Genomic DNA, 11,408 nt, shown 5'->3' with positions numbered 1-11,408 from the left:
AAAAACAGAAATGAATAATAAAATAAAACCGATGCCACGCATATAAAGGATTTATAGTGAAAAACTTTGTTTTTACGGGTTAAATTTTTTCCCCATTAAAAACGATAGTCCCGTGTGAGTGTTAACATTTTATTTGAAGCACCCTGCATATCAGCCACACTTCTCATCACACGTAATTTGCCAATGACGCACCTCTCCAAAACCTCATCACCCACACGCCTGCGAATGCCACCTCTTCGGAGAGCGAACATCCGTTCATCGTCCACCCCCCCCCCCCGCTTGGAACAGCGACCCTTTCTCGAGCTCCACCGCACCGCGTCGCCCACTGCGTCGCCCGCACCACGCCACCGCTGATCCGTGACCAATTAAAAACCAATCAAGTCTTGACTCTGTGGATTCATCGGTTTCGGGTCCTGCGGTCTCGATGCACATGGGGCCATGGTGAGGGGTGGGTGGTGAGGGATAGGTGGTGAGGGGTCGGTGGTGAGGGGTGAGTGGTGAGTGGTGAGGGGTGAGTGGTGAGGGGTGAGGGGTGAGTGGTGAGTGGTGAGGGGTGAAGGGTGGGTGGTGAAGGGTGGGTGGTGAGGGGTGGGTGATGGGTGGTGAGTGGTGAAGGGTGGTGAGTGGTGAAGGGTGGGTGGTGAGGGGTGGGTGGTGAGGGTGAAACGTGGGGGGGGGGGGGAGCGGGAATCGAACTCGGGTGGCAGGGTTCGTAGCGCTAACCGCTCCGCCACCGCTCCCCCTCACACCCCGGCGGTCCCCTCCGAGGGTGAGGCCGTAATCGGAGAGGGGGGCCTTCGGAGGAGAAACCCGAGACACGGGGGGGTGGGGGTGGGGGGTGCTGCTGGTGGTGGTGGCTATTTAAGGGACCCGTTGCTCGGTCGAGACCCTAAACCGGCCCCGGGGCTTCTACAAAGGGCCACCTGGGATCCCGTCGGGGTCGACAAAAGGGAGAGAGGGGGGGGAGGCCTGCGAGGGTTTACGAGATTTGGAAGCGGTAGGGGTCTCTAACGGGGCCCTGACAGGAGCAAGTGGGTTTAAAGGGGCCTGGGGGATTGGGGGGGGGTAATTTAAAGGGACTGGTAAAGTGGTGACCCCCAGTGCGTGAGAGTGCCCAGCAGAGGGCGTGAGAGATCCTCTCTCAGCGCCAGAGCCACTCCCCCTGCGTGCCCACCCCCCTCCCGAGGAAGAGTTTAAACCCCCTCGATCCAGCCGTAGAAAAATAAAAGGGGGACCCGACCCCGCGAAGACCCCCTGTGCCATGGACCCCCTCAGCCGGGTGAGGTCGCCCCTCGCCGGGGAAGCCGCGCAAGCGAGACCGAGGCTGGAGGCCCGCAGACGCCGGGGTGAGACGGGGACCCCCGTGGGGAGAGGGGCTCGGGCAGACGAGGGGACCCCCGTGAGCAAGGGGGTAGAGGAGGGAGCCGCCTCCATCGCCATGCAAGTCGTGCTTCCCTTTCTTCTCGCCGGGCTTGGCACGGCCGGAGCCGGCACCGTGTTGGACAACGTGCAGGTGCGGGGAGGTATGGCTGTTGATGATGTTGCTGATGATGTTGATGATGATGATGCTGCTGATGATGTTGTTGCTGCTGCTGATGATGATGATGTTGCTGCTGATGATGTTGCTGATGATGTTGATGTGGCTGATGATGATGTTGCTGAAGGTGATGATGTTCCTTTTGATGATGTTGCTGATGATGATGTTGCTGATGATGATGTTGCTGATGATGATGTTGCTGATGATGATGTTGCTGATGATGATGTTGCTGATGATGATGTTGCTGAAGGTGATGGTGAGGTGGGAGTAAGGGTGAGCTAACTGTTGATGGTGATGGTGGGATACGGTTGAGGTGTTGATCCTGGCGACGATGTTGCCGCTGCTGCTGGCGATGAAAATGAGGGTGAGTATACAGGTGAGGGTGAGTGTACAGGTGAGGGTGAGTGTACAGGTGAGGGTGAGTGTACAGGTGAGGGTGAGTATACAGGTGAAGGTGAGTAAGTGTACAGGTGAGTGCAGGTGAGTGTACAGGTGAGTGTACAGGTGAGTGTACAGGTGAGTGTACAGGTGAGTGTACAGGTGAGTGTACAGGTGAGGGTGAGTTGAGTGCGTGGTGCAGGTGAGTGTACAGGTGAGGGTGAGTGTACAGGTGAGGGTGAGTGTACAGGTGAGGGTGAGTGTAAAGGTGAGGGTGAGTGTACAGATGAGGGTGAGTGTACAGGTGAGTGTACAGGTGAGGGTGAGTTGAGTGCGTGGTGCAGGTGAGGTGTGGTGAGGGGGGCTCCCCTAGGTCGACTCGGCCTCAAATGAGTACCTGCTACGGTGTGTAAACATCGTCACTTGGGAGACAAAGGCGCCCGGGCGTGGTGTTGGCCACCCACCCCCTCTTGCCCCTACAGTCTGTAAAGGCTACACGGGGGATCTTTGTTGCAATGGTGAGGGTACTGCTGCACGTGCATTAGACGTGAGGGTGACAGCGCGTGTTGTAATCGGCAGCACTGGGCCGTGTTCCGCGAGCGATCGGAGTTGTTCATCCTCGTGCCCGCCCTGCTCGGACTCAAGGGGAACCTGGAGATGACGCTCGCCTCGCGACTCTCAACGGCAGTGAGTCTCCCTCCGCGTGTACACACACACACAGACACGCGTGTACACACACACACAGGCACGCGTGTACACACACACACAGATACGTGTACACACACACACAGACACGCGTGTACACACACACACACGTGTACACACACACAGACGCGTGTACACACACACACAGACGCGTGTACACACACACGCAAACGCGTGTGTACACACACGCAGACACGTGTGTGTACACACACACGCAAACGCGTGTGTACACACACGCAGACACGTGTGTACACACACACAGACACGTGTGTACACACACACAGACACGTGTACACACACACACACAGATACGTGCACACACACACACGTGTGTACACACACACACAGACACGTGTGTACACACACACAGGCACGTGTACACACACGTACAAAAAAGATCCCCCATATAGCCTTAACAGACTGTAGGGGCAAGTGCTGTTAGCGAGCACCTATGAAGGCCGGAACGGTACACGAGGGGGTGGGTGACCAGCACCACGCCCGACCGCCTTTGACTCCCTAGTGGCGATGTTTACACACCGCACCAGGTACTCATTCGAGGCTGAGTCGACCTAGGGGAGGCCCAGGACCGGTTCAGATAATCGTCACTGGTGTTGGCCGTGAGCGGGAATCGAACCCGTGTCGCCGGGTTCATAGCGCAGCGCGCTAACCGCTACACTACCGCACACACGTGTACACACACGTGTACACACACACACGCACGTGTACAACAACAACAACAACCACCGTCGTTCACCACTAGGTGGCGGCGACGTCTCCACGGCGCTTGTGCCACGCCGCAATAACAAAGCACACGTGCACACGCACGGTCAACATCGGTTACGCGCGCCTGCTGCGGCGTGTGTAAACATCAGCTCGCTAACTGCACGTATGCAGTCTATTCTTAGTCTTAAGCCTCACCTTAGCATATTAATAAAAAAAAGTGTGCCGTTCCTGGCCCTGCCCCCCTCAACCATTATATATACGGAGTGGTATCTCCTGTAATCCCTCATTTACTTGAGGCAGCTGTCGGGCTGTGACGGTTCCACCTGAAGACGGAAGCTTGTGTTGCCTCCGAAACGTCGTGATTTTATTTTTATTTTACTTTTATTAATTTTAATTTTTTACCTACGTGACTTTACCGAAAAAACCTAAGAATATGAATCCTTGCAGTCACGAAAGCTTCAAATCTAGAATTCTTGCCCCAAAAGTCTGCGTGCGCAACCCCCAGGGATCTTCTCCGCTGTCTTTGTCGTGGTCCAGGCGAACAAGGGGGAGATGGATGGATCTGGGCAGCGCCTTCTCATCACCTCCAACATCGCTCTCATCCAGGTGTCGCACGCACGCGTCATGTTTCACGTCACGCCAAAGCGATTTCCTGCTCAAATGAGCATTGGAGTCGTTGATGCTCATCTCTCCGTTTAGAGCCCTGACCCAGTTGTGGAATTTCCACGTTCCTAAGGACTGCCCTACAAAGTGGTACTCATTTTATCGACCACAGAGGGTCGATGCTTGAGCCCGAGTCAACCCACCACCCGGATTGTCAATCGCACGTGATCGTATGTGTCTCGGAGTTGCCGCCCGTGTGTCATTGCCGCGTGTGCTGGGGCCGTCAGCTGCAGGCCACGGTGGTCGGCCTCCTGGCCGCACTCTCCGCGGTGCTGCTGGGCTGGATGGGGGGCACGGGGGGAGTGGGGGGCACGGGGGGAGCGGGGGGCTGGGGCCCCTGGCCGGACCCCGCCCGTGTCGCTCACCTCTGCGCCAGCAGCATGTGCACGGCCTTCACAGCGGCACTCGCACTCGGTACGAGCGAGGTGGTGGTGGTGGTGGAGGTGGTGGAGGTGGTGGTGGTGGTGGAGGTGGTGGAGGTGGTTGTGGATGTGGTTGTGGAGGTGGTTGTGGAGGTGGTTGTGGAGGTGGTGGTGGAGGTGGTGGAGGTGGTGGTGGAGGTGGTGGAGGTGGTGGAGGTGGTGGAGGTGGTGGTGGAGGAGGTGGTGTTGGTGGAGCGGTAGTGTAGCGGTTTGCACACTTCGCTACGAACCTGGCTTACCGGGTTCGATTCCTGCTCATGGCCCACACCAGTGAGAATGATCTGAACCAGTCCTGGGCCTAGGTGGACTCAGCCACAAATGAGTACCTTGTGCAGGGTGTAAACATCGCCACTTGGGAGACAAAGGCGGCCGGGCGTGGTGCCGGCCACCCACTCCCTCGTGTCCCGTGCAGGCCTTCATACGTGCTACTCGCTAACAGCACTTGCCCCTACAGTCTGCTAAGGCTATACAGAGTCTTTGGAGCTGGTGGAGGGGGTGGTGTTGGAGCTGGTGTCGGTGGAGGTGGTGGAAATGTTAACGGTGACGATTATGGTAATGATTGTAGTGATGGGAATGGTAGTGATGGTTGTGATGGTGGTGATGATGGTGGTGGTGGTGATCGTAGTGATGCTGACAATACTAATTGTGATGATGGTGGTACCCAGGCCTGCTCACCGTGGCGGTGATCGTGAGTTCGCGCCGCGCCGGCATCAACCCGGACAACGTGGCGACCCCTGTGGCGGCCAGCCTCGGTGACCTGGTCACCCTGACCCTCCTCGCGCACACTGCCACCTTTCTACAGCACCACGGTACTGGGCCACACGGCTCATGTCGGGTCACGCAGGGTCACCCTGACCCTTCTCGCATATCATAACACTGGTCAAAAAAAAAAATTCTGGCCTGGACTTTTGCAGCTGTTTTAGACTAATTTCAGGGTGCTGATTCCAAATCTGATCTCAGATTTGCTCTATCACATCTCATTTTATGCTATCGGCATACCCCATTTTCATTGATTTTACCCGAAATTAACTCTGTCACTTATGATTGCAAGTTGTTTCGAGTCAGTGGCTGCTTTAGTGTTAAACTATGGTGCTGTATTTTTAGGATAGTGTGTTTATAATATCATTTTATGTGGATATCCACATTTACTTAACATTTTTCTTCTGCAGTTTTTATTGAAAATGCAATATTTGATATCTCAAAAACCTGATGTGATAGACAAAAATTACCTTAAAACCGTTGGAATACCTTATGCCAGAAAAAGTGTGTTGACCAGTGTAATCGGAGGAGGCCAGGTGGCCGACAACCTGGGTTCCAATCTGGGTTTCAACCGTCCCCTGGGATTACAGTGGAGTCGCAGACTTACATCGAGACCCATACAAAAGACAAAGATCCCCCGTATAGCCTTAACAGACTGTGGGGGCAAGTGCTGTTAGCGAGCACCTATGAAGGCCGGCACGGCACATGAGGGGGTGGGTGGCCAACACCACGCCCGGCCGCCTTTGTTTTCCCTAGCGGCGATGTTTACACATCGCACTAGGTACTCATTTTAGGCTGAGTCGACCTAGAGGAGGCCCGGGACCGGTTCAGATAATCGTCACTGGTGTTGGCCGTGAGCGGGAATCGAACTCGGGTCGCCGGGTTCATAGCGCAGCGCGCTAACCGCTACACCACCGCTCCAATCTGGGTTTCAACCGTCCCCTGGGATTAAAGTGGAGTCTCAGCCGAGTCACCAGGGACTCGCCTCGAGACCCGCAGACTTACACAGAGACCCATACACTCGCACACGGACCAACAGACTCATAAACTCACATAGGCCTAAAAACACACCGAGTATGCAGCTTCTATGGAAAGGACCGCAATACATTTCTTCAAGAACTATTGAAGGTTGTTGCATCATCCACAGGGCCGAGTGCACTCTATACGTGTGCGTGTATTGCGTGCAACTGCAGTTGTTTGAGCTCTGTGCCGAACCCCGAGAGCCATCTCACCGTTTACAGCTCCGATTTCCGGAGAACGTTGACACTGGCCTCCTCCTGCTCCCCACCCTCCTCTGCGTGTCTCTCCGGCTGTCCTCGTGGTGGTGGTGGCCAGACGCTGGGCTGCTGCCGGGCGCGGTGTGCCTGGCCGTGGTCCTGTTGACGCCGTTATGGGTGGCGCTGGCCTCGCGCTGTCCCACGACCCACGACGTCCTCTACCACGGCTGGACCCCCGTCGTGGCCGCAGTGGCCATCAGTAGGTACGGGGGGTGGGGGGGGAGGGGGCAGCCGGGCGTGGTGCTGGCCACTCGCCGCTTCGTGTGCCGTGCCGGCCTTCATTGGTGCTGCTCACTAAAAGTTCTCGCCCCAACTGTCTGTTAAGGCTATGGGGGGGGGGGGGGGGGGCTCTTTGTGTTTGTGCTGCAGTGTGGGAGGACTGATTTTAGACAAAACGGTGTCGAACCCGGGATACTCAGGGATGGCCGTCTTCACTCCCATCATCAACGGTGAGGACCCTCACTCCTCACCCCCTAGCCTTTCCATAGTGCGCTCACCCCACGCTCACCTCGACCACATGGCAATCACCTCCTGGGGGGCCCCTACATATCACTCGCTACAACCTCACCCACAATTCTCTCCACCACTGAACACTCACCCCAACCACCCCTGCCCACCCACTCAACACTCACCCACCCAGGATCTTGATATGACACTCACCACAACAATCTCCCCTTGTGGCACTCACCTTCCCCACCTACCCCCACGGCCCCCCCCTCCCCCCCAGGTGTGGGAGGGAACCTGGTGGCCGTGCAAGCGAGTCGCATCTCAACTCACCTGCACCTGGGGCACTCACCTGGACTCCCCGCGGGGACCTGGCCCAGCCTCCGAGCCACCTTCTGCGGCCCAGGTGGGACTCACCTGCTCGCTGCACTCTCATCTGTACGCAGGCGAGACTCACGTGTTCTCCAGTTTCACATCAACCGTGTGCAAGTGTAGCCCTGTCGATGGTATCTTAGGCACAGGAAATTCATGTGCCAAGTCCAGATGTGTGTGTGTATCAGAGGTCGCAATCGGGTACCCGAAACCCGTACCCTACCCGATACCCGGCTACCCGTACGGGTACAGGTACCCGTTTGCGACCCTGGTGCGGCCGGGTACGGGTACGGGTAGGCCGTGAGTCACTGGTGAGTAACCATTTGTCACTCATTTCCCAACGTCTTGTCTCTTCTCACAATTCAAGTTCCTAGAATCAACCCACCCGCGCCTGCAACATGGCTTCATCCCAGGGGTCGCAATCGGGTACCCGTACCCTACCCGATACCCGGCCGGGTACGGGTAGCCGGGTAGCCGGGTATCGGGTAGGGTACGAGTACCCGTTTGTGATCCTGGTGCGGCCGGGTAAGGGTACGGGTAAGGAATCAAAACCCGTTTGCAACCTCTGGTGTGCATATAGGTGTGTGTGTGCACGCGTGTGTGTGTGTGTCCTGGTCCTCCCCTAAGTCTACTCAGCCTGAAATGAGTACCTGGTGCGGTGTGTAAACATCACCCCTTGAGAGATAAAGGCGGTCGGGCGTGGTGCCACCCACCCCCTCGTGTGCCATGACGGCCTTCATAGGTGCTCACTAACAGCACTTGCCCCAACAGTCTGTTAGGCTATACAGGGTGTCTTTGTCTTGTGTGTGTAAGGAGCGGTGGCGTGGTGGTTAATTCAATTCCTGGACACAGCCAATATCGGTGACGATTATCTGAACAGGTCCTGGGCCTCACCAAGGTCGGCTCAGTGTTAAACGAGTACTCAACGCTGGTGCGATGTGTAAACATATCACCACCGGAGAGACAAAGGTGGCTGGGCATGGATTCGGCCACACCACCCCCTCTTGTGCCGCGCCGACCTTCGTAGATGGTGCTCGCCAACGGCACTTGCCCCAGCAGCCCGTGTGGGCTACACGGGGGATATGAGTGTTTTGTCTTTGTGTTGCAGGCGTGAGCTCTTGCTCGGCCCGCGTGCTGCTCTCCCTCGTGGTCCCGGGTCATGTGACCGTCATGGCCACCGTGCGGTTCCTGCAGGGGCCCGGCCCCACCCCCTTGGCCTTCATCCCCCTCTACCTGGGGGCAGCGTTGCTGCAGGTGAGATGCATACAGACCACGATCCCCTCCGTGTAGCTTTTAACAGACTATATTCTTAGGTTTTTTTCTGTAAAGTCACGTAGGTAAAAAAAAATTTCATGAAAGTAAAATAAAAATAAATAAAAAATCACGTTTCGGAGGCAACACAAGCTTCCGTCTACATGTGGAACCGTCACAGCACGCTTGCTGTATCAAGTGATAGAAATTCCAAGAACAGTATTTGTATATATACTGGTTGAGGGTGGGAGGAGCCAAGGTAGGCCCTGAATATTAACAGACTGTCGGGGCAAGTGCTTTGAGCGAGGACCTATGAAAGCGTCACCAAAGCTCTTGTGCCAGGCTCGGTGCACTTTCAGGTCACGGGACAGACCCAGGTGCCACAGGTTGGCTGATTTGAGATGACCGCCAGATGCACCACCTGTGAAGGCCCTTTATTGTTGTGAGCAAAGGGTCAAGGGACTCCGAAAGCACGAAGAATAACCCAGAGACCTGGCAGAGATGTATAAGTTATCGTGATATTCTCTACACCTCTGCTACAGCACCTGCACCCGCTCGCGTGTATGTGTGCACGTGCGCAGGTGTGTGTGCTGCTGTGCGTGGCCGCGTGGCTTGTACCCTGGCTCTGGGCGCGTGGCTCGGACCCCGACAGCTGCTCCATCCCATACTTGACCGCCCTGGGCGACCTCCTGGGCACGGCGCTTCTCGCCGCCACCTTCCACGCGCTCCACAACCTCGGCTGGGGGGCCCCCACGCTCTAGCAGGGCCCCCCCCCAGCCTGGACCCCCTGCTGACCCCTGTGTGACCCCCTCCCCACGCCCCGGGGTTCCGCTCCACGCCCCGCGATGTTGGTTACAACCGGCGGGGAACGTGTCCCGACTGCCGGTCCGCGTGACCACGCGACCGACCCAAAGCTGTCTCCGCGGTGCGTGGGGCAAGCCCACCAATCATCCGGCGCGTGCGGCATGATCTGCATCCGATGGATGTGACTCGTGTGTTCGGCTTTCGCGATTGATATGACAATTAGTAATCTATTTTTGGGTCAGGGAGAGCGGCACAACGGTGCGTTGCACTCCCAAAACACATCGCTGTGTTGCTGGAGCAGTCGTCAATCGGCCACGCTTAGCCGTGTCGGGTGGAGCAGGGTTTTACGACACACATTTTATCTCCGCGATCCGACCCCAAGAAACAGCAGGCATAAATCTTCCCCGTGGGAGGCGAGCGACGCTCGGCGGTGCGGGAGCGGTGGACGGCCGGGAAGCCACGCGCCGGGCGGTGGCGGCGTGTCCGGGTCGCCGCATCTCCCCGTCTCCACACGGAGATGCGGAGATGCGGAGATGGGGGCTCCCGCTTGTCGTTTACACGCTTGCTGAGCACAAGGCCCGTAGCGTCAAAGCGGCCAGTGACAAACAGCACTATTGTCAAAGGAGTGACGGATGACGGTTACCAGCACGCTGCGTGAATGGAGCGACGGTTATTAATTTTGAGAGCTTGGGAGGAAAAGAGACGATGACGATGATTGACCGGAGAGGGGATTTTACAGTGGAGCAGAGCGAGGGGGAAAAAGCGGAGTTGAAGGGAGGTGACCTGCAGTGGCACACCAGTGTGTCGCACTCCCAACACACCGGTGTGCCGGAGAGCGGCACACCGGTGTGTCGCGCTCCCAACAGAGAGAAGCAGAGGAGAGAAGCAGAGGAAAAAAGCGGAGTGAGAAGAGAGCTGATCTTCAGCGTGGTGAGTGGGTGGATGGGTGAGTGCGTTGTTGTGACCTGCAGTGTGGTGAGTGGGTGGATGGGTGTGTGCGTTGTTGTGACCCGCGGTGTGGTGAGTGGGTGGATGGGTGAGTGCGTTGTTGTGACCCGCGGCGTGGTGAGTGGGTGGATGGGTGAGTGCGTTGTTGTGACCTGCAGCCTGGTGAGTGGGTGGATGGGTGAGTGCGTTGTTGTGACCCGCGGCGTGGTGAGTGAGTGGGTGGATGGGTGAGTGCGTTGTTGTGACCCACGGTGTGGTAGGTTGAATGCTGGATGAGACGAAACAATATTTTTAATCCTTCGAGACAGAATTTGGCCCAAATCAAGTGAAACATTCGTTTTACGCGCGAGGTTTTCTGTGCAGCCGTCTGCGACCGGGCTGAGACCAGCAACTTGAGAACCCAGTTTCATCACATAGAAGTGTATTTTAGTTTCTGGGTCTCTGTGTAAGTCTCTGGGTCTCGATGGTATTCGCTGCTGACTGAGCTTAGAGTTAGACCGTCAATTCGTTGCTACACTTGAGACCACAGGCAGGAGCTGGAACCTGGATTCGAACCAGGATCTCGGCTGTCCTCTGGCCTCAGAGGCATTGGTGCTAGTCTCCTGTTTACAGCCGTGGGCCAATGGTGGAAATTCCGCATTACTCTGGCGGGGGTGAACGAGTTTATCTATCAACTGTTGAGTGGTACTCATGTACAAAGTGGTACTAATTTTATCGACCCCAGACGGAGGAATGATAGGGCCGAGTCAAGCCCCTCCTAACCGGGATTCAAACTCTCAACTCTCTGGTTGCGAGCCTGTAACGAAGACACACACACTGACACGTGTACGCACACACACACTGACACGTGTACACGCGCGCGTCACGCCCACAGCAGAGTGCGCTACGTGGCGGTGACGCGGGGGAGTTCTTTGTGACTCGTGTTTGGGCCGCCACGTGCTGTGGGAGTTGGGCGGCCGCGGAGGTCGCGATGGGCCCGGTGACCCCGAGCCCGTCGTGCTGCCGCGTGATTTGAATCCCCCCCCCCCCCCCCCGGGGTGTTTGAAATGGGGACTTTGTTCCGCAAGGCACGCGACAAAAAAACCCAAGCACGACAACAGCCGACGATCACCGCCTCCTGCTCGC

General features: G+C 56.8%; 1 protein-coding gene across 1 annotated transcript; it reads left to right on the top strand.

The window, feature by feature from the left end:
* Positions 1–1,104: 1,104 nt before the first annotated feature.
* On the top strand, positions 1,105–9,317 carry LOC144947278 (solute carrier family 41 member 1-like). The gene is made up of 10 exons (XM_078876506.1): positions 1,105–1,513; positions 2,495–2,602; positions 3,881–3,949; positions 4,234–4,420; positions 5,094–5,237; positions 6,523–6,667; positions 6,834–6,913; positions 7,192–7,314; positions 8,389–8,534; positions 9,113–9,317. The coding sequence occupies exons 1-10, from the start codon at positions 1,262–1,264 to the stop codon at positions 9,290–9,292; spliced, it is 1,434 nt and encodes a 477-aa protein (XP_078732632.1). The 5' UTR covers positions 1,105–1,261; the 3' UTR covers positions 9,293–9,317.
* The last annotated feature ends 2,091 nt before the right edge of the window (positions 9,318–11,408 follow it).

The sequence above is a fragment of the Lampetra fluviatilis genome, chromosome 44 (genome assembly GCF_964198595.1).
Source record: "Lampetra fluviatilis chromosome 44, kcLamFluv1.1, whole genome shotgun sequence".
Classification (NCBI taxonomy): Eukaryota; Metazoa; Chordata; class Hyperoartia; order Petromyzontiformes; family Petromyzontidae; genus Lampetra; species Lampetra fluviatilis.
Note: the sequence above shows the minus strand (reverse complement) of the source record. Positions and strands in the feature narration are given on the sequence as shown.